The 25,333-nt window shown below is 51.4% G+C and overlaps 1 protein-coding gene across 1 annotated transcript in view; it reads right to left on the minus strand.

Annotated features, from left to right (window-relative positions):
* Positions 1 to 4,253: 4,253 nt before the first annotated feature.
* DUS2 (dihydrouridine synthase 2) overlaps positions 4,254 to 25,333 on the minus strand; it is a 32,808-nt gene continuing 11,728 nt past the window's right edge. Inside the window, exons 5-17 of the mRNA XM_043437164.1 lie at positions 24,022 to 24,461; positions 22,771 to 22,814; positions 21,539 to 21,599; positions 17,314 to 17,361; positions 15,020 to 15,085; positions 14,767 to 14,837; positions 12,715 to 12,801; positions 11,221 to 11,389; positions 9,041 to 9,162; positions 7,638 to 7,787; positions 6,221 to 6,308; positions 5,043 to 5,116; positions 4,254 to 4,807 (exon numbers count right to left, since the gene is read on the minus strand). Coding sequence (XP_043293099.1) covers positions 4,570 to 4,807; positions 5,043 to 5,116; positions 6,221 to 6,308; positions 7,638 to 7,787; positions 9,041 to 9,162; positions 11,221 to 11,389; positions 12,715 to 12,801; positions 14,767 to 14,837; positions 15,020 to 15,085; positions 17,314 to 17,361; positions 21,539 to 21,599; positions 22,771 to 22,814; positions 24,022 to 24,461 — 1,658 coding nt within the window. The 3' untranslated portion in view covers positions 4,254 to 4,569. The remainder of the gene's footprint in view (positions 4,808 to 5,042; positions 5,117 to 6,220; positions 6,309 to 7,637; positions 7,788 to 9,040; positions 9,163 to 11,220; positions 11,390 to 12,714; positions 12,802 to 14,766; positions 14,838 to 15,019; positions 15,086 to 17,313; positions 17,362 to 21,538; positions 21,600 to 22,770; positions 22,815 to 24,021; positions 24,462 to 25,333) is intronic.

The raw sequence follows: 25,333 nt of genomic DNA on the forward strand, positions 1-25,333 counted from the left end.
AAAAATAAGGCCCGATGAATGGGGAAGAGTGGTGCATGCCACTGTGAGCTTTCTGGACTTTATCCTCAGTGCACGAGGGAACCACGAAAGGGTTTAGAGCAGATTTCCATTTCAGAATCCTGAATGAATCTCTGACTTGGAGTGGGGGAGGGAAAGATTCAAGGCAGAAGACAACCTTAGTCAAGGAGAGGGAACAAATAGCATTAAGTGGGTAAAAGGGCCTTCCAATAAGCAGTCCTGCCTTCAGAGGAACTCCAACCTTGAGGGCCTAAGTATGGAATTTAGAGTCCAGACATCGCACTAACTGCAGCCTTCTGCCCCAAGCAGATGTTTGGTCTGCCAATTAATATTACATGTAATACGACCCTTAGTATACTAAAAGGCCCCAAAAGTTTAGCCAGCTCACCTCTTCCTCATCATAAAATGATGTAATCTCAGGATGTGTCACCCCTACTGCCCCCCTCCCACACACACACATACACCAGTACCTCCCAGGTTATCATCTAGATGGAGAAAATGAACCTTTATCTAACCCCTCTGCCCTCCACACATGACTTTATCTGAACCAGGGGCTCAGCTGGTCAGGCCACGGAGAAGACAGGAGGGAGATCATGGGCCCGCCAGCCCCACCACTGGGCAGGAACCAGAAAAGCTATAGACAGTTGCAGAAATTCACCCATTCATCAAATGTTCAGCGATGCATGTGTTCCCAGCCACTGTGCACCTGGAGAACACTTAAAAGGGCTCATGTCTTGGGGAAGGTTTCTACTATGAAGGAGACTGAGAACCCTAACCTGGGGTGTGATGACGGCTGGGGCAGAAGTGAGCATCAACTGCAGGAAGAATGTTAGCACCTTTGGAAGAAAGGCGTCAATGGTTGGGAGCCCTGCAGGCTGTGAGGAATCAACACACATCAATACATAAATTCTAAAAAAGAAAAAAATACACAAATTCTCTCTACCCCTTTTCCTTACCCAGGGCCAGAACTCAGGTCAGCTCCCAAAGCTCTTTTAGATGGCAGGCGGCCATCTGACCCACCTCCAGCCTCCTGAGAGCACTGTGCAACCAGGAGGCCCAGGGACCCAGTGCAATAGACAGAACCCCAGACTGGGCCAGGTTCATGGACAGGGATAGTGTGGGTCCCTTCTCCCTCCTGTGTGTATACCAGTCAGGGCCTGAGATGAGGGAAACCATCCCTTTTGTCAGCTGCCACATGCTTGGCCCTGAGCCCTCATCATTGAAGGCTCTCCTGTGGCCTCTGAGTGACGATACAGCTTAGCTCAGTCCAGCCCACCTTGTTCCACATTAGGGACAACAGGAGCCTTGGAGAAAAGTCAGAGTTTAGAAAAGTTCTTCCTCTCCATGGCACACATTCCCCACCCCCAACCCCCACCACAAGCTCTTGTTTGACTTTTCCTCTGTGCCTGCTCCCCACCCCCACGCCCAGGCTGGCCAGAGGGGCACAAGGACTGCCCTTGAGCAGCTCCCAATCTGGCGGAGGGGATATGACCAGTCAACTACAATCAAGAAAAGTTAGTTGCTGAAGTCAGCACAGGGTGCTGAGAAGACAGGGTCAGCACTTTGTCCTCAAGCACTAGGCTGTGGAGTTTGGACTTAATCCAGAGGGCAGTGGACAGCCCTGGAGGAGTTTCTGAGCGGGAGTGACACCTGGAAGGACTGAGTGTGCAGAACGGCAGGGGCAAGAGATTCCCCACCCATCACTGCATCCAGTCCAATCTGTTTGCTGTAGCCTTCAGAAGACCTGCCCCCCTCTTCTTCTCGTGCTCATATTAAAACCATGTGTGGGACTTCCCTGGTGGTCCAATGGTTAAGATTTCACCTTCCAGTGCCGGGGGTTCGAGTTAGATCCTTGATCAGGGGGCTAAGATCCCACATGCCTCACGCCAAAAAAAAAGAATTATAAAATAACAAACAAACAGAAACAATGCTGTAACAAATTCAATAAAGACTTTAAAAATGGTCCACATCTGGAGAAGGCAATGGCACCCCACTCCAGTACTCTTGCCTGGAAAATCCCAAGGACAGAGGAGCCCAATAGGCTGCAGTCCATGGGGTCGCTAAGAGTCGGACCCGACTGAGCGACTTCACTTTCATTTTTCACTTTCATGCATTGGAGAAGGAAATGGCAACCTACTCCAGTATTCTTGCTTGGAGAATCCCAGGGACGGGGGAGCATGGTGGGCTGCCGTCTATGGGGTCACACAGAGTCGGACACGACTGACGTGACTTAAAAAAAAAAAAAAAAAAATGGTCCACATCAAAAAAAAAAAAAAATGGTCCACATCGAAAAAAATCTTAAAAAAAAAGTGTCCCCAAAATATGATGCGTTAAGAGGAAGTCCTCGAACCTTCTATTATTGTCCTCAGTTATTAAATATTTGATCATAAAAAAAAAAAAAAAGAGGAAGTCCTCAATCAAGGTGGCTGGAATGGATGGATAAGTGTGGTGCCCACTAGATTAGAGAGGGGGTTGGGTATCTAAGTGGCCTGAGTTTAAGGTGAGCATGGTGAGCACAGTGGGTGCAGCTTTCAGATCTGACTGGGCCCTCCCAGTTGGTCTCAGGTCTTACGCCTCTCTGAGGTTAAGGGCAGGCATCACTGAGGAATGCTAAAGTGAGACCATTTGAGGGCCAACATATACAACCAGAATTCTGCTAGACATCCTCGGTCAACGAACACACACTAGGCCCCCATACTTGCTCCCCTGTGGCACACCCTCTCCCCAATACTTTTCCTGGCCCCTGAAAGTCCCCACACTCTAACCTCTATCTCAGCAGCTGACCTCTACCCCTGCCTTTCCTTGCCCATAGCCCAGAAACAGACCTGACTACTCTAGAGCAGAGCCCCACCCCACCCCCCACCCCCCACCCCCCAGGAAAACCACACTGATGGAAGAAGAGGTCTGAGGACAGAGCCCAACCCCACCAGGTAAGTGGATCTCTGGACTTGGTACCTGGCCCACCAGGGTCCTCCCACAAGCTCTGACAAGTTCAGGATGCCTGGAGGGTCGATCCACTGGGACCTGTCTGTGCTGTTCCAGTTGGGTATGAGGAAAAGGAAAGGGGGCATTTTGACTGAATATGTTTTTTGTAAGAAAAATCAGAAATTATGCCTAAAGTTGGATGACTGAGACTGAACCAAGCCTCAGTCTGTCTCCTGGGTGGGGCCCTTCTCTGGAGTCTCTGGCCCGGGGAAGTTAGGGCAGCCTCACCATAGAGTGACCCCATTAGCTGCACAGTGCCAGGTGAGACTATTTATCCGCTGGCCTCAGGCAGTAGAAGAGCTGATCCCACTCAGAGAAGGGCTCTTGGGCTCAGCAAGGACTAGAAGTGACTCGCCCAAGGTCAAAGAGTGATGGGCTCCTGGAGGCCCTGGTTTTGTGGTATCCTTATCTGCAAACAGAAGAGCAAGTGTGGGTGCAGGGAGGGGCCGCTCCAGGATTGAGGCAGGGGCCTCACCCGCCCAACCCTTGACTCAGGTCCTCAGAGCCAGGAGTACAGACTGGAGATGAGAGGAACAAGGCCTTGACCCAGAGGGGAATCCCCCCTCCACACAGAGCTCTGAAAGGAGGAGGAGAAGCCGCGTGTTTACAGCGGAGGAAGCGGGGGCGGTGCTGGGCAGAGACCTTTGGTCAGAAGGCCCCTCCCAGTTAAGTAGGGGAGGCCCCACAAGATGTGGTAGCCGTTTGTTTGCTTCTCACTGCCAGGAGGAAATTAAAGAGAATCTGCCACTTCCTTCCGGCCCAATGGGATGGGACGGTGGGGGCGGAAGGCAGGGGAGCAGTGGCGTGGGCGGGCAATCACAAGGGCCCCAAATTGCTGTCATCAGCAGTCTCTAGTGTCCTCTGCCCAGAGCCAGCAGAGGTCTGGACTCCAGCTAGGTGGGGTGGGTCAGACTGAGCGCCCCCCACCCCACCACTCACCTGACCTGGTCCCTTACTAGGGTACCAGATACCCTAACAGTTCCCCCAGATTCCATATCATCTCTCATCAGGAAAGCCAACTGATGGCCAGTGCCTCAGGTTTAGCATCTGCAGAATGGGCTTCTTGGGCTTTCCTGGCTCAACTTGAGTCCAGGAGTCCAGTGAGCATTAAAGGTGATACCCCATCCCCCACCTCTATCTAGGATGGGTAGGAGAAATGCTTCAGGAAGCCCCAGTTCTGCCCAAAGGCTGGAAGCAGACTAATGCCAAGACATCCATCCATGGGTAAAGAGCCAGGCTGAAGCAGCCAGCTGGGGGTAAGGGTGGTGGGTGTCTTTATTGCACTGCACCAATGTCAGGTTGGGGAGGTGCCACCTGAGAGCTCCTGTTTTCAAAGGAAATACTGAGGTCGCTGGGAACTTAGCTCCGCTGCTTAGACCCACTGAGGGAGATGGGACACTCTGGGCACCCCTCGGCCCGTGCTCCAGGCTGCTGGCCCAAGCCAGAACCTCTCAATTCCTGTCCAGCAGGGGCAGAAAATTGTCCAATGGCATCTGGCTGATGCTCTGCACCCACAGCCATCCTAGGGCCAGGCCCAGGGAGAGGATGACCAGGGAGGGACAGTGGTTACCAGCCTTCCAGGGGGCTCTCTTGACCACTTGCCAAGGCTACAAAAGGCTTCTTGCACAGCTCCCCAGGCATGGCTGGCTCCTGAGTTCTGGGATCCCCAGGGTCTTGGTCAAGGGCCTCCCGCTTGCGCTTGTGCAAGGAGGGGCTCTCCTCATCCAGCCGACCCTCTGGGAGGCCCTGGCTCCGCAGACAGACGATGGCTGCAGCCTGTTCCGCCAGTTTCTTGGACTTGTCCCTGGGTAGATGAGGTATGGGGCAATAAGGCAGGGAGATAGGCAGACTGGTTACAGGCTGAGAGGCTGAGAGGCTTGACTCTATACACCCTTGGCAGAAATTCTGACAAACCTGGGGAAGGGGTCATCACCCAGGGATACCACTATCTAGGTATACTGGCCCCCCTAACCCTCCCAGGCCAATGCGAGGATCAGGCCCTGCCGCCAAGCCTCATGCCCACTGATGAGAAAACTCACCACAAGGTAGACTGGTACTTTTGTTCAGCAACAGTGACAACAGAACAGAAGAGGCGATCCAGAGGGCGCTGGACCTGGTAGAGAGAGAGCAAAGGAAACAGGGACAGCTACATGAGAGCCAGAGGGCCAAGCCCTGGAGGCCCACCTGCCAGGGTCACGACTAAGGCAGAGAAATGAAGTACTTTCACCTAAGTCACACAAAGCCGACCTCTATCACATGCTCCTCCCCTGAAGGGCCTGTATGCCTCTTCAAGGGAAGAAAGGCAAATAATACAGTCAGCAACATCCCAGTGTGTCAGGAGTTCTGTCATGGACCTAAGCGAAAGGCCATCACAGCCCTCAGCTGGGCGTGACTGTGGAGCGTCCTCCCGCTGACATCTGGATGGGCCAGGTCCCCTCAGGGAGGAGGAGCTCACTGGATGGCAAAGGGGTGAAAGGGAACAAGGACAGGAGCACAGAAAGTACATCAGGCAAGGCAACCAGGATGAGTGGTGGGTGGGGAGCTGAGTGTGTGGGACCTGAAGTGGAAAGACACGTGCGGGGCTCGTGCTCTGTGCTGAGATGGGAGGGCTGGATCCCAAAGGTGCTGGGGAGCTGATGAGGATGGGAGCAAGGGAGACAGAGTCAGATTCATTTTGGAAGAGTCACTCTGGCAGAGGGGGACACCAGGCCCAGAAGATACAAGCTTGGAGGTCCACAGGCCAGTTCAGAAGAGACAGAGCAACCTAAACAGGCACGGCCATGGGAACCAACGGAAGTGAAGCAAGACTATCTCAAAGTTTCCACTGAGGAGCCCAGATGTGGGGGGCCCAATTCTGTGCCCCACTGGCTGAGGCCTGGTCCAAAAACCCGTCAGTCTAACTTTTAGGTTGGATCATCCTTCCTAAGCCAGTCAGCCCTTTCCAGAGATGAGACCCCTGCCCAGGCAATGCCACCAGAAGGAACTGGCCCAAGCAGTACTTACTTAAGTCTCTAGTTCAGTTTTATGAAAGTGTCCAGAACTAGACAGCAGGCTCACTGTCACCAGGAAGGAGCTAGTGGCAACCAGCCCACAGAAGGCAACACCAGGCTCCAGTCAAGCGGTCTGCAGTCCAGGTGGAGCTACGGGCAGGCTGGGGGCCACAGTGGCAGCGGGAGTGCGTGGGCTGGACGAGGGCAGGATACAGCCAGGAACTCACCGTTTCATACACCGGCTGTGCCAGCTTCTCCCTCCGGCACCACTCCAGCAGGCACATCTTGGGGGTGATCTGGGGTGAATATGCTCGCCTGGGGAGAGGCGGGGAAGGGGTCAGGGCCCAATGACCATTAGCACTGCATTCCTCAGCAGGGGCCTGACTCAGTGCCTGGAGGAGCTGCAGGAACTGAGACCACAGACTGCTTCCTCAGGACACCTGCTCCGAGTCCCTGAATCTCCCGCTTCTGTCCCACCTGCAGCTCGGGGCCTGCATTCTACCTGAAGGGAAGACGGGCTTCAGCTGCTTGGGGAATCAGGATGGGAAGTGCGCTCCAGCCTGGAAAACAGCCTTCAGCAGCCAAGAAGGGAGGTACCGTTTGCCTCTCAAGACAACCTCAGGAGGGAGTGGGTAGGAGTAGGGAGCAGGGTTGCCACATAATGGTCTCAGGCTCTAGCTTCACCCCGATTATGTACCCTGAGTGTCAGTGGGCACAGTGGACTCGAGCTCCAGAGCCAGGTGGTGACAGGGACGGAAGCACCATATTCCAGCTTCCCACCAGGAGCTCTTCCAGGGTATGACTGTCCAACAGTTGAGCCCACATCCCGCCTCCCAAGTCTCTGTCAGACAAGACTGACTCCTTATCTGGGTCTGGGGACCCAAAAAAGGCTCAGATCCTAGATCACAGAGGATAAGGGCCAGGGCCCCATTTGAAGCTGAGTCACTGGCTGAGGCAATAATTGGCCTGAGGCTACTTCTGCATAGAGACAGCACCACAGGCCTAACAGGGGGCAGTGAGGGGTGGATTGCTCAGCTAGATAAGGGCTCAGGGCCTGCGGCTCTTTTGGAGCTTCTTATGGGCAGTTAATTCCTGAGGGCCAAGGTAAAAACCGGGGCTTCCCTGGTGACTCAAATGGTAAAGAATCTGCTTGCAATGCGGGAAACCTGGGTTCAATCCCTGGGTCAGGAAGATCCCCTGGAGAAGGAAACGGCAACCCACTCTAGTATTCTTGGAGAATTCCATGGACAAAGGAGCTTGGCGGGCTACAGTCCATGGGGTCACAAAGAGTCAGACATGACTGAGCGACTAATACTTTCACTACTTTTTCAGGGAGAAAACACATATTTTCAGTAACAGAAGGGGGACGAGTCTCCCCAGATTGAGTTGTGGGAGGGGATGGGTCAGGAAAAAGGTATAGTTTAGTCACCCTTGGAACAGCATGCACACCCTGACAGCACTGCCTGGGCTTTCAGGGACTGTCTTCTCCAAAGTGCCTTCTTTGGGTTGCTGAAAATTGAGAACAAGCATCCAAAATAAAGGAGGCCTGTGGTCCCATGGCTTGGCATTAACCAGCCAGCTTGCTGGCCCAGTCAGACCTGAGGACTGGCCCTGGCCCACGCTGAAGCCAAGCTGGAGACCTACCGGTCAAACTTGATGGCCATCTTAATGATACCAGAAGTGTCTTCAACTGGTCCCTCTGCTTCCTCTGGGCTCCTGGCCAGAAGTTTGGCCCGTCGGGCATCCAGCTCTCGTGTGGTCTCCTCATAGAAGGCACCAAGGCCAAAGGCCTCACTTTGAAGGGATGAGAAGAGTAGAGCAAGCCCCTTAGTGCAGCCAGCACGCAGGAAACTGCTGCAAAAACCCAGGGCCTGCCACTGAGAAATGTCCCCTACATGCACCGGAACACCACCAGGGTTAAGCCATTGGAAGGTGCTTCCTACACATCCCTGAGATCAGCCTGAACTAGCAGATGGAGAATGGAGCAGGCGCCCCCTAAGCGTGAGCACCGGAGAGCAGGCTGGGCTGGGTGGAAAAGGTTCCAAACATCACTGCAGCCTTTCTTCCAAGGAGGAGCACATAGGCAGGTGTCCCCAGCCGGCAGTGAGTGAGGTGAGCTACACAGACCAAGCGCTGGGGGGTATGCACAACCTCATTCTCATGTGGGCCCGTGGGAGGAAGACACGGAGGCCTGACCACTGACTGGTTCCCCACTTCCTGCCCTGACCACAAACAGTTAGGCCAAACCTAAAATGAGATACCACCCAGAGCAACAGAGTGATAATTCTTGAGAGTTGTCTCCGAGCTCACAAGGTACTTAAGTCGAGCTGGTTAAGCCACATGGGAGAGGGACAGACTGAGCACCACAAGCCCAGGGCGAGGAGGAAGGTTCTGGCAAGGCTCTTCCCTCGGGAGCATCTTAAGGACTGGAGGATATTCATGAAGATGGCTGCCTGAGGGCGAGCCTGGTCCAGAAAGCCTTCTCTGGGGGAAGGAGGGTAGAAGCAGCGAACGTGCAGGGGAGACAGCATCTAGGTAGGAGGCCCCGTACTAGCACAGGTAGTCAGGGAGCTGTGGGGACAGGCATGAGGCCAGGTTGTCGTGGCCCCCAAAGTCTACCACCTGAGTTGGAGCTCCAGCAGATTTGAAGAACCAAAGGGTGGCCTCTAGATGGGGTGAAGGCGTGGGCACAGGCCGGGGGTTCCATTCTAAGACCCCAAGTCTCCTAACCATTGGATCCTGGTGGCCTGGCATGTGACAGATCTGTGACCAGGAAAGCCCCTTCCTCCCCAGGGATTCCCAAGCCCAGCCCTCACCGTCCTCCATCCAACTGGTGCCCTAGTTTCCAAAATTCTGCTGCTGAGATCAGTCCAGGGATAGTAGGTTCTAAAGCTTTGCAAGTACCCGCTTCTGTGAGGCAAAGCTGTACCCCACAATCTGCATTCTGCAAATCCACCCCCAGGGTTCCCTGGTAGTCAGTTTATGGCTCAGGGTCAGGTCTGGGGCATGTCTGCATGGACAGATGAACAGCCCGTTGTCCCTCTCACCAAATTTCCTGGGAAGACTGGGCAGCGTGGAGTAACCTTCCCTGGGGTGATTCCAGCTGTTCTCGCAGCATCTGGCACAAGCAGTACTTGGTGTTGGTGTAGTGGTTGTCATACTGCACAGCCTGTGAGAAGAACCGCTGTGAGTCCCCCTACTGCCCAGGCAGGCTATGAGCCCGCGCTGCTCTGACGGCGGGGACAGTGGCTCCAAGGAGGCCTGAGGGGGCCTGGAGCTGAGGCCCCACAAAAGAGCCACCTCCACCTTGGCCATCTACTCCTCTGGTTAGTGACACAAGGCTTGAGGGTTGCAGCCAAGGCCCCCGGTCAGGAGAACACTCTACCTAGGACAGGCTGACCAGGGCCAGATGTGCAGGGAGCTGCTCCCGCATCAGCTACCACTGAGGACCTGCTGCCAAGCATCCTCCATGGTGGGGAGTGGGAAACAGCCAAGATCTGGTGTGACAGAACCAGCCCCAGGACAGGGGTGAGATTCCTCTACTCCTTATAACCCTGGCTGGTACCTGCCACTCCCCCATCTTAAACAGCCTGTCTACAACTTCCCCCAACATGGGAAAACCCAGCATCATGGACCAAGCATGTTCACATGTGTCACGAGCTCAACAAATGGGTACCAGTACTCAGATGGGGAAATGCAGGCTCAACGAGGCAAGTCGAGTGCCTGGGGATGCCCAGTGAAGTCGGCCTGGCTGGGGAGGGCAGGAGAGCAAGGGTCAAACGGTGCCCCAGTCCGCCAGAACCCACCCCTCCACCACTCATCCCCTACACTCTTCTAATCCCTCCACCTAGGCCTGTGTCTTCAGTGCCTTGCCTCAGTGCGTCACGACACAGCAGGGACCCAGGGGTAAGTCCCGGCCAGCGGCAAGGGCTTGACTCAGCTTGTCTGGGACAGAGGCACCTGGCTGGACCAGAAGCAGCCCTGCCTGTGCTGGAAAGCCACTCCCTTTCTCTGGCCCAACACACCCTCATGAGGTGCTGCCAAGGGATGGGCTGTGCGGGAAGGATACCATCACCACTCAGCCAGTGAGAGAGCTTGGCTCTATTGACCATGCCATCCCAGCCACAGGCCACCAGCCAGCCCACCTAGGCTGAGCCCAGCCCCTCACCTCTGGCTGACCCAGGCTGTCGGAGAGCCTGGTGGTCACTCACCTGGCCGATAGGACATCTGGGACCAAGGGGATGAAGGCTGCAGCAATGAGCAGAAGAGGCCTGAGGACAGAGGCTGCCGGCTCTGGGCATAGGCCTCAGGGCCTCCCCCACCCCCAGCTCGCTCAGCACTGAGGACACCCACATGTCATGGCAGCCACAACTGCCCAGGCATGGTCATGGCCGCCTGAGAGTCTGAGAAGCTCCTGACCCCCAGGTGGGTGGGGGCTCCAGGACTGAAGAGGAGGGTGGGAGTCTGCTCTGGCGAGGACTTCACTCTCTGCTCAGACCCCCCTCACTGATGAGGAGTCTGAGGACCACTCACTGTCTCTGCCGACAGACACACACACACACAGCTGGCCACAGAGTCCCATAGGGTGTCAGGGCTGTGCCAGTGAGACATGGTAGGTGACAAAAAACTTCTTTACAGGAAATGCCCTGGCACTACCATCACCATTCTGGTGGGAAGAAAAAGCTATTCCCCAAGGAAAGGGTTAAAGTTAGGCTACTTCCTGAGTCAGAGGAAGTAGCCTAACTGGAAACTACATTTTTGCTTATTTTGCTTTCTGGGAATTACAAGAGAAGAGCTTGAGAAGTGATTATGACTGATGGCCAGGTGACATGTCTTTATGGAGAGAATCTGCCCTCAGCAACAGCTGCTATGATGGCTACTCCTGGCTGTGGCTGCTGAAGTGCCAACCCACTGGCACTGTGCACATGGGGGGCAGAGGGGTGACAGGGAATTAGAGAAAGGTATCATGGGTTAGGGGCCCTGACAGCATCCTGGATCCAGAGGCCCATGCGATGACCCCCACACCTTGGAGCCTTCAGAAGGGGGTGATGGTAGGGCAGCCCACTCTTTGCACTGCAGCCAGGAAAACCCAATGCCTCGCGACACGACAAAGAAAAGGAGAGGAACCACATGGGCTGCCGGGGGCTGGAGGCTCACCCAAAGCACTTTCTGCAGAAAGCAGGCAGACAGAGAGAAAAGTTTGTTGTGAAAAAGTGTATAGACGTACATATCTGATGTACTTTTGCATGACCTCTTCCAAGGGCCGTGGACCCTCCTTGAGGAAGATAGACGGGTTCCACATGGCCGCCCGGGCCACCATCACTGAAGAGGCTGCCGTGGCTCGTCGGAAGTCTTCTATATCCAAATACCCTTGGATGTGGTCGTGAGATCCGCCACTGAAAAGCAACAGCCGGTGGGGATGGGGGGTTGGTGAAGGGTAGCCCCAGCCTCGTACCAGCATTGTCAGAAACAGGCAACTCCTGGATCTGCTGCTTATTAAGTATGTGGCTTTGGCCAAGCCCTTCAGCTATGACAGCTTCGGAGACTGGAGAGCACAACATGCACCCTGCTGCGGGGCCAGGAACACTGAGTGAGATAATAGAGAACAGCAGCCCAAACCGTGCCTGGCACTTCACAGGTACTCAGGAACATTTACCCTCCCCAGTCCCCCATTCTCAACAGTGACTAAAGCCAGCCCAGGTCTGAAGGACAGGTATCTGTACATGGATACGGGGATGACAGGAAAAGCCCCAGGCTGTAGGGGCCGTACATGCCCACTAATGGCTGGGTCAAACCCTAGAAAGGGAACAGACGCAGGGCGGTTGTGAGAGGAAGGAAGGAGGCCTGGTGTGGTTGCAATTTCCCTTCAGGCCATACCATGGCCACTTGGAAACTGCTCTCTGTCTGTTTCATTAGGAGCCAGGTGGCAGCCTCAGCTCAGAGACAGCACTGCGTGTGGGATGAGGGGTGGAGGAGCTCCCTCAGATAGCAATAGAATCTAGGGTCTTGAGCAGCCTCCTCCCCTCTCCAAGCCACCACCAACCTGCCTTGGCCTGGGCAAAGTGGGCCTGGTTGCCACCCCCCCACCCCTGCCTTAGCTTCCCACTCCCTGCCTCTAGGCAGGCACGACTTTCGTCAAGGTTTTAGAACCTCTCTGTTTCCAACTTGCCATTGGGCAGGAACAGGGCTGAGCTGGACTCCCAACTGGCTGACACAGGCCAGCTCCCCGGTGACACCAGGACACTGCTGTCCAGCTGCTGAGCCGGCAGGCTGGTCATCGGTCCCCGACACCTGCCAGGATCTGGGTTTGGCCTGTGACCTGCCTCCTGCCCCTGAGCTGCGGCTCTCTGTGCTCTGGCATGGATTGCCTCCCCCTACACCCTAAACACCTAGCCCTGGTATGACGCCACCTTCCCCGGGGGCCTTTCGGCAGCCTCTTCCTTGCTCTCTCTCTCCCTAAATGCTCCTACCTCGACCCCTCCATCAGAATGCCCTGGACCCCTGCCTACCACATACTTAATATCAGCCGCTCACCAGAGGCCAAGGGACACAACAGACACTTCTAAGCCTTGTTCCCAAGTTCATTTTTGCCACATTCTTGTCTTCTCTTCCCTGAGGGTCATTTTTTGATGCTATCTCATTCCGTTTTCTGTTTGTTAGTTCAAATCCCTCTGAGTAAAATGAGGCATAAAGGACCAAACAAGGAGGAAGGGAGGCTTACTTGGCTATGACGGGAATGGAGAGGGTTTCAGCGATGGCTTTGATGGCTTCGCAGCTGACAGGGTGCTGGGGCCGCTCCTCTCGCTTCCTTGGAGATAAAGAGATGGGGCTGGGGGCTGAGTGCCAAAGGCTGCGTCACACTGAGCCCCAGTGACGTGAGTCAGGCCCAACAGTCCTCCCTGCTGGCACTCAGGAAGGCCATGTGGCCAGCAGGGACAGGGCTCCAGGCTACAGGGCATGGCTCTCCCTGACCCCGGCTGCAGGAGGCAGGGGCAGCGCAGGTACACACCAAGTTCAGCCCTCAGAGGCCCGCAGGCGAGGCGTGGCTGTCGGGAGCCGATGAGGGTGGTCACATGGCCACCCCCAACTTCTCCTCGCCTCTGCCAGAGATGAGGGATGCTGCCTTAAAAATGCTGCCCCCCCCCAAAAAAAAATGCTGCCCCTACTGTCCTGGTCTTGCCCTTCCCTGGGGACAGCGAACAGCTGCTGCCACTCAGACAGGACACTCCCACACAGCTGTCTGTACTGAGGTCAAGCTGGGCAGCTGATCCTGGGGAGAGGCACCTGGCACGGAGCAGGCCACAGACCATGGCTGTCACCAAGGGTCATGGGGAGGCGGGGCCACAGCCCAAGGCCCCTGAATCCAAGATCAGCTGCAAGAAGTTCCTGTGTATGAGTGAGTGAGTCTTAGGGAAGCTAAGGTAAACCCCAACCTGAGTTGTGCTCACGGGCAAACCAGATGGCCAACCAAACAGCCCTTGCCCAGGCCCTGTTTATGGTGTCCCTCTGCTATACCCCTCAACCAAAGTGTCAGGGGCCACAGGACCCAAGAAAGTCCCATCAATCCAGCCTCCACCTCCACCTTCCCACACCCCTGGCAGCCCAATTCTAACCCATCCGTAACAGCTTTGATAGCCAGAAAGTCCCTCTTTAAACTTGCCCAATTCTGTCTTCCTAGTCTTTCCAACTACTGGGAAAAAGGAATAGCTTTATTTATTCAGAGAACACTATCTGCCAGGCATTATGCCAAGACTGTATATTCACAGTCTCATAGAAGCTTCGCAACAACAGAAACTATCTTAATTTCCAAATGAGGACTGTAGTGCTCAGAAAGGTTAAATAACTTGTCCAGGGACACACAGCCAACCAGCAGCAGAGCTGGGATTTGAAGCCAGGCATCTGAGCCCAGAGCCTGCTACCTCTGGAAGGGGTGTGTATGTACATGTGCGTGGCCTTTCACCTCCCCCTGCTGGCTTCAACACACACAGCTCTGCTTTGCTCTGTTTTTGTATATTGAAGTTCTGGGTTCCCTTCTCTGAAAATGCTGTAATAGACACACCTGCAAGAAATGGGCTGTTCCTGTAAGACCCTTGAACTCACAAGGAACATCATTCAGAAGGGAGGTCACTCCAGCCAACATTTGCCAACCTGGGATTTGGTACACAAGTACATCCTGGACACAGGGAGCAAGTTCTACTGGGAAACCAAGGACAGCCTTCAGCAACACCTCAGCTCTCAGCAGAGAACACATTTGCTACAGACCTAAGGACTGTTTAAAGCAGTCCCTGTGACAGCTGGTAGTCCAACAAGGGCAGACAAAAGAGGCAGTGCCTATAAAAGAACAGCGGTCTGCCTGGGGTCATTCAGGAGAAAAGCTAGTGCTGAACGTAGTGGAAAGAAAATGAGATTCAGAGGCAGAGTTCTAATTCCACCACTTCCTGACTGCATGACCCAGTTTTGAGCAAATCACTCGATCTCTAGCATTTGCACATCCTGAGGGCAGGGGCGTTTCTCCTTCCCTTTGGTGTGTCTGTATCTCTAAAGTTCAGTGCAGTTTCTACCACCCAGTAGATGCTCAATGAATGAAACAAAGAAAAATGCAACCCCAGAAAGAGTTAGACTGCCCTCCAGATTCAGGGGGTGTCAAAGAGCTAAGCAGAGCTAGGCTGGGTACATAGAAGAAAAGCTGGTAGGTGCCCGGGGTCTGGTGAAGAAGCATCAAAATGGCTGAAGACCTCCCTGCAAGTCGGTCACTAGCAAGGGGACAACTCACCTCCCGTGAACCGCGATGGCGGCGATGCCAGTCCTCTCTATCCGCTTCACAAGGCTCAGGGTGTCTTCCAGCTGAGGGACGGGGCCACACAGGGTGGTTACTGCAGCCACAGAGGGAGCAGCTGCCAGCTCCCAAAGTGGACTCAGATCTCCCGACTCCTCCAAACCTGACCCGTCCCCTCAAGAATCATTCACACCCCTCAACCAACATCTCCAGAGAAAATGGACCTTCAGGTGTAACACATCATCCTTACCGATGGCAGGATGCGAATCTTGCAGGTCACAGGTCTGTGCGTCCCTTTCACAAGAGTGCTGAGGATCTATGGTGGGGGAGAACACAAGAACATCTGCCTCTTCTGGAATAATCACCACAGCGGCTTGTGCTGATGAATTTCACTCCAGACGCGTGTGGCCCAGTGGCACAGACACATTTATGTTCATGTGAATGCATCTGTTGCACACCATCTACATGGAAGCTCTGTGAAGGAAGGAGCTCACCTTTTTTCTCCACTAGAGCCCCAGCCCCAGCAGTCACTTACCTGGTTCATAGCAGTATAAATATATCTGGTAAATGAATGCGTGAGGGAATGAATGTATGTATGGATCTACATACATGCCTGTGCAGGACACAGTGTGATCCTTTGCCAGGACAAACATCAGAATCACCTGGAGAGCCTAAGAAATGCAGAATCATAGATTCCACCTCATCTCTCCTGAATGAGGCAGGGCTTAGGAATATGTGTTTTCAAAAGACTCTGTCCAACATGTTCTCTCCTCAAAATGGTTCTGAGGCCTAATGCTGATTGAGAACACATGGCTCACAGCTCCATTCCTGTCTGAAGGCATGTTCCCTGAGTGCTGTGCCAAGGTCTGCCAAGTGAAGGAACAGGAGAGCTTGAAAAGGTCCTGGGCCCTGTCCTCCCTTTCTGGGGAGTCAGATATACAGCAGAGGAACGGGCAAAGGAAAAGACAACATTGTCATCCTATTTAAAAGCGTTTATTTTGCACATTAATTGCAAAGGACTCCAAACACAGATCAAGAAAGTCACATAGGAAAGTGTCAGGGAAGTAACAAGACCAGACCAAGAGTCAGAGACCAAGAAAGGGGTAGATGACACTGCATGTCTGTGACCTTGCTATGTTTATCTTCTTCCCTCATCAAAAATTTTGGGCCAGGCAAGCTAGAGGGAAGGTGATCCCAAGAGCCCTCTTCCAAGAAACTGGATCCCTGTCTAGCAGAGCAGAGGGGACACTCAGGCAGCCGTTACCAGCCTGGTTCTAGACAGGAGGGGGCAGCAGACAGCTGGATTACAAGAACCAGTGAAGGAGACACTGGACCAAGAGGCTGGGCTGTCAGGACAGATCATGGGCAAGACAGGGCCTGCTGGCCCAGGTGCCACTTGAAAACAGTTAGACAGAAGTGAAGTGAGCTTCTGAGGTGAGCTGGGAATGCTGCTGCCTCCTGCGTACAATGTGCCCGAAGAAGGGCGGTGGCGAAGACAGAGCAAACAGCACAGGTGGGAAAAGCCAGGAGGCCAGAGGATAACAGAAATGCCTGTATGTACATGTTAGGAAGAAAACCACCCCTAAGGGTGGACACCCACAACTGTCCACATACACTCCAGCCTGCAAAGAGGTGTCTGAGGTCATTTTCTGTGCCTATGCGCACCCAGGAAAAATGAGAAGGCCCCTAACTCACAAACATGCTGGATTTCCTAGACCCCAGAGACAGTGGGGCTGGAGGGATGTACAAGGTTGAGCTGCTGACATGGCAATGGCACCTCTTAGCAGTGGTGCCTCATCCCATGCTGTTAGCATGTGGGAGGCATTGGGGGGGCTTAAGGCCCAGAGACAGAAGTGGGGATGGAGGAGGAAAAGGAAATCAAGGTAGCTAGAGGAACAGCAAGGAGAAGGCTGGTGAATTGACAGAGAAAAGTCAAAGGTGCATGTGGTGTGACAGAAAATGTTACTCCCACATGCCCTGGCAGCTCCTAGCACTGGGTGGCAAACATCAGTCTGACCCTAACGGCTTGTAAACCTGGCCACCAGAATCACAGAGGAAAGGGACCAGAGGGGACTAATTCAGCTTACCTCGTATGGCCCTAGCTTGGCTTGCTCTCATACTGATGATGGACTCTGTCTGTGTGCAGGGGACCCACTGGGAGAGGCCAAGCCCCTATGCCTTGACACATGTGGCCACTGAGCATGTCTACAACCCACAGGTAGCCTGGCCTGTGCTCTCATGATCTTCTCAGAAGGAAGAGAGGCATATAGAGGTGGTTCTAAATGAGACCTCAGGGCCCTTGGCTCTCGGCTGACATGTCCCTAGCCCTGGGCTTTTCAGGAACACCAAGGCTGCTGCAGGATGGCTCAGGGGTTCCTGAACCTGGCTGCATGTCAAAATCACCGGGAAGTCTTTTAAAAACTTTCCAGACCCTGGTGGAGTGAGTAATTCCCTTAATCTCAGGGGAGGGGAGGGGAGGGAAGGTGCTCCCAACAGCTCTAGCTCACAGGCACACTTAAGAGACCTCTTAAGGGCAGGACTTACCTTCTCGATTTTGTCAGGATCTGACAGCAGGGCAGCTCCCATTCCTCCCTAAGGAAAAGCACACACAGGGGCTCTTAGAGCTGGAGGAGGGCAGCTCCTCCCTGTAGGATGGCAACCTGGCAGCACCTCACACCTGCCTCCCAGAAACCAAGGTCCACTGGTGATCAGCACTTCTCCTGGGCAAGCAAGAAAGCAGCAGCATCCGTGCCCACAACACCAGGGATCAGTTTGACGAATTCTAAAAGCCGTCACTCTGATCCCCTTAGCAAGACCTGCAGATCTACCTAGAAACGGGTTCTAAAAAAAATCATTTACCCACGTCTGCACTCAAGGGTCATCCACCCTTTGCCCCTGGAGTCCCGGCACAGGTGGGAGAGCAGCGTCGGCCACCAGGGCTCAGTGCTGTGTGCGCTCGTCTCACGCGGCTGTGATGGCCACTTGTAGCAGTGACCTGGTTCCTGGAGGCCACAGACACACACCCTGCCCCTCACACCCCACCCCACCCCGGTTTCCAGGCCCAAGCCTTCCTCCCTGCTTGGTTGTGAAGACCCTGACACCCAGAGCAGGGCCTGCAGATACCTGGTCTCCCTCCCAGAAACATGGGACATATTTTTCTGATTAAAGAAAATAAAAAGTGCTGTGCCATTAAAAAAAAAAAAAAAAAAAAAATCATTTTTCAGCACTGCCCATTTCCTATCGAGGGTTTCAGTGCCTTAATAAACTAAACCCCACCAGCTGCCAAGCCTCTTAAAAAAAAATGGATTGGTCTTCCTTTGAAATGAGATTGAATCCACCTTCTTCCTATCCTACCGTCACTTGCCACCACTGCCAGCAAAGCCACACAGAGGCACACAGGCTGCAGATCATGTCCAGACCCCGCTCCCCTGCCAGCAACAAGGGCCCCTCAGTCCTGAGTGTCAAACTCTAACAAAATCCCCAACTAATGGAAACCAACAATCCCCAGAGCCACTTAAATCTCAACATGAGTAACAGTCATCGTCTCTTGATGGTGAGATTACTGATGATTTTCCTGTTTTTGCTTCTTTTTTTTTTTTTTTTGCCTTTTCTATATTATCCAAGCTCTGGACAATGGCATGAATTACTTTCATAATCGGAAGAGGGGGGAATGTTAAAAATCTGAACCCATTCAGAATGAGGTGAAGGGAAGAAAGACAAATCCAATAAAGATATGCTGTCAGGATATAAACTACAAACTAATGAATGCTCACGGAATGTGCTCAGAAGGTTTAAATTTAATTACAGTTTAATGTCATGTTTCAGAAATACACATTAGAACCATAGAGAATGCTGAACCAGTACAGACTGAGTCTGCATTTCAGAGGAGAACGGGAAGAGCAGGGCTTCTAGCCCTGGACCACCTCAGACACAACCTTAGAGGCCTCGAGGAAGCCCTGGCCACTCACCAGGGCTCCACTGCCCCTCCCCTCGCACACAATCCAGCCCTGCCTTGTGGAATCGCAGAATCTAAACTCTGGTCTTTCTGCTCCTTCCCCAGCAATGGCTTTCCTAACTGGCATTTCTTTCCTTCCTCTCTCCTTCCCTCCCTTCCTTCTTTCCTTTCTATTTAACTTCTTAATTTGCTTTTTTGAATAGGCAACATATTAAAAATCTTAAAGGTTCAAAAGGATGAAGAGTAAAACTCTCCCTGCTTAGAAGGAGAAAAAAACTATTCAATTTATTTTTTTTAATATGACTTCCATTTCTGAACCATAAGAAGAGAGCAGATATTCAGCTGGCAGGTACTGGGTACGGCGCACTGGGAGGTATCTGTTCTGACTGGTCAGTGCCAGTGCTGTGACCTTGTTAATTATCTGGAGTAGCACCCCTGCAAGGGAACCTTATTTCTTCTGCAAAACCAAAGGAAAACTTAAGTTTCCTTTTCCAGGGGAAACAAGTGTCACCAGTTTCTTGTGTATCTTTCCAAATATATAAAAACAAGTGTAAATATATATATTCATTCCCCATTTCCCACACAGAAATGGTGACACGTCATATACAATTCTGCTCCTTGCTTTTTTCACTCCATGATGTCAGGGGGAATATTCCAACCATTTCAGCTCTGCTCCATACACAACTCAGGTGCATGAGGGAATAATTAGACGGTAGCAAAACAGAGCCTGATGTTTTCAACTCCTTGCGTGCATGCTCAGCCATGTCCAATTCTTTGCCACCCCATGGACTGTATTCTGCCAGGCTCCTCTGCCCATGAAATTTCCCAGGCAAGAATACTGGAATGGGTTGCCATTTCCTACTCCGGGGGATCTTCCCGACCCAGGGATTGAATCTGCATCTCCTGCGTCTCCTGTGTTGGCAGGTGGGTTCTTTAGCACTGAGCCACTTAGCAAGAGACAAGGGTAAACTTCCATGATTCCTTGAAGCAGTCACCCACAAGGTGCTCTGGTTTTCAAGTACCCCAAGGGCCTTTCCCTCAGGCAGTCTCGGCGTCTTGGCCTAAAGCAAGGGTCCTCAGGCCAATCAACTCCTGAGAGCAGACTCTGGGCGTGGGCTATGGGGACAATCTGCCACATCTAGACTGCAGACCCTCGCACCCTATGATCAGGTTTCCAAGGTGACCCTGCAGGAGTCCTCTGGTGCCTTACACTCAGTTAGCTCCAAGCTGCCCTTTACATCCTCTCCAAACCCCTCTTCCTCCAGCAGTCCCAATGACACTGAGACCAACCATCCTCTTGGCTGTCAGTCTATCCTCCCTCTGCCCCCACAACTCACCCCACCTCTCACTCCCAGTGTGATCATTTGCCAGCCAAGCACTGTCAAATTCTGCCCCAATTTGGCTTTTCTTCTCTCCATCCTTGGTTTCTCCTGTGGACTCAAGATACTCATCTCGGATATCTGTGTCCTGACCTCTAGCCTCTTTACACTTGAATCCACTAGACACATGGCTTCTAGATTAGCATTTCTATTTATAGAATATATTTGGAAAGACACACAAGAAACTAGCAACCCTGGCTTCCCCTGGGGGAAGAGACTAAGTTTCTGATCACAAGCTTTCTCTGTTCCAAAACAGGTCAGAGATATCTAAAAAGTCAAAGTTCAGTTAACCTGGTCCCAACCAAGATTTTCAATCACATGTTCCTCTGCTGCCTCTTCCCTTCCCACTGCTCAACCCTCTGATCAAATCAAGGTTCCCTGCCTCTACTGCATATTGGCCTCCAAGTCCCAGCTTATATCCCTCCCTTGGCCTGCCAGGTCCCAAGACTCCTCCTCAGGGACCACATTTCCCCACAAGAGCCTGCATTTGTTCCTTTCTCAGAGCTTCCACTGCAGTCCTGTCTGGTCTCTTCTGATACGACAATTGGGATATATATATATTGCATCCTCTATTTTTATCATGAAAAAGACAGAGCTCTGTTCACATTTTTCTTTCTTTTAACATTTACAGCATTATTACTTGGGCACGAGTGCTGTGTGTGTGTGTGTGAATTATTTATTTATGTATACATGTGTATGTGCATGCACATCTAAAATTTTTCCTGGACTTTCCTGGTGGTCCAATGGTTAAGAATCCACCTGCCAATGCTGGGGACACCAGTTCGATCCCTAATCCAGGAAGACTGCACATGCCTCAGGGCACATGCCGAATCCAGGAAGACTGCACATCTGCTCCAAACCACCTCCAAAACCAAGGTTGCACATGCCTCGTTGCTCCCCAGCTACTGAGTCAGCAGGCCCTAGAGCCTGTGCTCTGCAACAAGAGAAACCATGACAATGAGAAACCCATGCTCCACAGCTAGAGAGTGGTCCCCACTCATCGCAATTAGAGAAAGCCAGTGTGGAGCAACAAAGACCCAGCACAGACAAAGATTAAGTAAATGAAATTAAAATTTTTTTTCCTGAACCATTTGAGGATAATTATACATATATATATATATATACACACACACACATATATATATATCTCATAGCTCTTGACCCCTAAATATTTGTGTGTATTTTCTAATAGAGATATTCTCACATAACCACAGAAGTTATCAACTTCATATATTTTCATTGATATGGTATTTTTTAGCTCATCTACCATCATCTATATTTCAATTTTGCCAGTTGATCTAATATCCTCTTGAACTTCCTGCTCATGAGTACAGGATCTAGTCCAGAGTCAGGCACTGTACTTAGTTGTCACCTCTAGTCAGTCTCCTTTAATTTGTACCCTACTTTTGTGAAGAGTACAAAGAAAGCAGTTTACCTTGGTGGAATACTCTTTAGGACAGCCCATGTTGACGTCAATGCCAGCCACATCATTTTCTCTGGAAAAACAAGAAGGAGGAAAGGTAATAAATATTCAACTTGAGGGTAGGACATAAAGTCAAAAGTATGGGTCTGAGCTCCTGAAATTCTTATTGGCCCTCTGAAACACACCAACCCTCAGGGACAGAAAATGAAAAATTCTGTCTCTAAAATATGCAACCGCCTCTCCTCCTGGGCAGAGCTCCAGAGAAGAATATAAGGTGCTCACACATGTAGGAAAGGCTAGTTGTAGAGAATTCGGCAAGCTTTGAGTTGTATCAGATGACTTGAATGTTGAGTGACAGCCACACGGAACTCCATCCCAGAGTTCCAGTCCTAACTGGGTAGTGAAAGCCATTTGCCGATGCACAAAAGTGACCCAGGCACAAGAGCCCTTTCCCAGAGCACTGGTTCTGGTGGAAGTGGGGGACTGTCTTGGTGTGCTCGGCTGCATAGTTAGCTTCCTCCAAACAGTCCTCAGATGTAAAAAGGACCCTTTCCTCATCATCTGGTACATACACAGTTACTTGTCTGTGACCAGCGGCAACTACTACCCAAGTTTTTTCTCACCCTCATTGTAATTAATAACAAGAGCTAACAACTTACCAAGCACTCACTACATGCCACATATTGCAAAGATATTTAAATGCATCATCTCATGTACCCTTCCCTATAATGCCAGAGGGAAGTGGGACTATTGGTCTCATTTTATAGATGAGGAAACCTAAGTTCTCAGTGAGGTTAAGTAACAGATCTAAGGTCACACAGTCAGCAGATAGCAAAGTCAGGATTCCAGCCCACAGCTAACACAAAAGCCCATCTCCTGAACCACATTACTCTGCTGCCTTCATTAATTTAGAAAGCAGTAACTCTTACTTACACTTCATGAGATTTAAAAGCTCAGGGTTCACAGTCATGGTAGTCTCCAGAAAGGAAGCCTCATAAATAAACACTAACAAACAGGCCCCCACCCAAAGGTTCTCTGGGGTCCAGACACAGTGGGTTCACATCATACCTGGGGCGGCCCTTATTCACCACAAATAGAGAAGGAAATATGACCCTCTTAACCTGAAAACAGAAGGTAGTGGACTAGGAAGCAGAAGGGTGGTCACCTCCAAGGTCACAGGGAAGAGTAAGACCTCAGGGCCCACAGGAGAGGCAAAGGCAGTCCCCCAAGAGGGAAGAACTTACACAAGCCTGGCCACAGCAAGGGCTCGCTCTGCATCTGAAGTCCCCTGGGAACACAAGAGGCTATATCAACCACGGCCCTGACACAGTCCATATGCACAGACAACCACACGCAGGCATACCACACACATGCACGGGCATACACGTGCAAACACACACACACACACACACACACACACACACACGCCAGCAAGTGGAGACCAGGTGTTATTCTCCCAAGTAGCTAGCCCACTGGACTGGCTCACTGGAGACCTAAGAAAATGTCATCAATGGTGTCAATACTTTGAAACATACAAAAAAGTTGGAAAGATTCTAGAGGGAACATTCATATACCCACCACTTAGATTATATAATTCACATTCTTCTGTATCTACTTTATCATATGGTTACTCATTGATATCAGTTTTTTTTTTAATTACTTTGTTGCTGCGCACAGGCTTTCTCTAGCTGCGGCACGCAGACTTCTCACTGTGGTGGCTTCTCTTGTTGCGGAGCATCGGCTCTAGGGCATGCGGGCTCGCCAGTCACAGTGCACAGGCTTAGTTGCCCCACTACATGTGGAATCATCCTGGACCAGAGATCAAACCCATATCCCCTGCATTGGCGGGCAGATTCTTAACCACTGGGCCACCAGGGAAGTCCTGTTATCAATTTTTTTTAACAAACCTAAGTGTTATCCAGGAAGTATTTCTGAAAAAAATACTGAGAAATGCCCACAGTGAGAGAATGACAGAATCACTATGACTCTAACGCAAATCCTAACCACTCTTTTTTTTTTTTTCTGGTTGTACTGCATGGCATGTGAGATCTTACTTCCTCAACCAAGGACCAAACCCATGCTCCCTGTGGTAAAAGCACAGAGTCTTAACCACTAGACTGCTAGGAAGTCCCCAAAAACTACTCTTGAAGAAACCTAATTTCTTTAAATGGTAAATATATATACACTATACAAAACAAAGACCATGATCTGAACAACTGATGCTAGGGAATAAAAATACACATGTCAGGATAAACAGATAATCCCTACAATGAAGGAAATTAAATTTGAGACTGGAAGCATGTAATAGACCGCTAATAGTTTGATTTCCATAAACCGTCTCCAAGAGTATAATCACTCACGAGCAGATCTCTGAAACCAATGAATGAAGGATCTTCAGGAAGATTGAAGACCACTGTATAACGGAGCCCAGGCACTAACACTCCCCCGGCCCAGGGCATGAGATGGGAAGTGCGCTCAGCCCTGGGATGTCCTACCATCTGGAAGACGACCTTGTTTTGCTCCCTTTCACAGGTGCGGAAGACCACTCGGTCATCAGGAGCAACAAAGTCCACTGTGCTGAGCGCCTCTGCGAGAAAACACAAATGTCTTCGTATTAATAGAAAAGCAAGGGGCAAAACGTGTACCATTTCCCTGCCGTGGGCCTTGCTCGTGGGCTGGGACAGAACAGGGGAGAGGCAGGGCGTCACAGGGAGGCCCCGCCATCCCCTTTCCTGGGGGGACGCACGTGGTCGGGGGGCCGGTGGCAAGCCTGTTGCCACTGTCACACGTCCATGCCCATGTCCTTCCCTCTGTCCCCAGTGATGGGGAGAGGGATAGTGGCATGCAGCCGTTCGCGGGCCCCTTGCCCTCTTTTTCCCCCAAAAATAAAAAATAAATAAAAAACGTATATCATGATCCCAAGTGTGTGTAAAAAGTACGTATCATTTCTCTTTGTGATTACTCTTCAAGCATGGGATTATGTGGAATTTTTGTTTTTTAGGATTGGGAAAGGAGTATGTCAAGTATATTGTCACCCTGCTTATTTAATTTATATGCAGAGTACTTTCTGTGAAATGCAGGGCTGGATGAAGCACAAGCTGGAATCAAGATTGCTGGGAGAAATATCAATAACCTCAGATAAGCAGATGACACCACCTTTATGCAAAAAAGCGAAGAGGAACTAAAGAGCCTCTTTTTTTTTTTTAAAGAGCCTCTTGATGAAAGTGAAAGAGGAGAGTGAAAAAGCTGGCTTAAAACTCAATATTCAAAAAACGAAGATCATGGCATCCAGTCTCATCACCTCACAGCAAATAGTTGGGGAAATAATGGAAACAGTGACAGACTTTCTCTTCCTGGGATCCAAAATTACTGCAGATGGTGACTGCAGCTGTGAAATTAAAAGACACTTGCTCCTTTTATTTCAGGAGTAATAATTTCAAAATCTATGACCAACCTAGACAGCATATTAAAAAGCAGAGACCTTTGCTGACAAAGGTTCATCTAGTCAATGGTTTTTCCAGTAGTCATGTATGGATGTGAGAGTTGGACCATAAAGAAAGCTGAGCACCGAAGAATTGATGCTTTTGAACTGTGGTGTTGGAGAAGACTCTTGAGAGTCCCTTGGACTGCAAGGAGATCAAATCAGCCAATCCTAAAGGAAATCAGTCCTGAATATTCATTGGAATGACTGATGCTGAAGCTGAAGCTCCAATACTTTGGCCACCTGATGCAAAGAACTGACACATTGGAAAAGACCTTGATGTTGAGCAAGACTGAAGGCAGGAGAAGGGGATGACAGAAGATGAG

The sequence above is a fragment of the Cervus canadensis genome, chromosome 18, assembly GCF_019320065.1.
Source record: "Cervus canadensis isolate Bull #8, Minnesota chromosome 18, ASM1932006v1, whole genome shotgun sequence".
NCBI classification, from domain to species: Eukaryota; Metazoa; Chordata; class Mammalia; order Artiodactyla; family Cervidae; genus Cervus; species Cervus canadensis.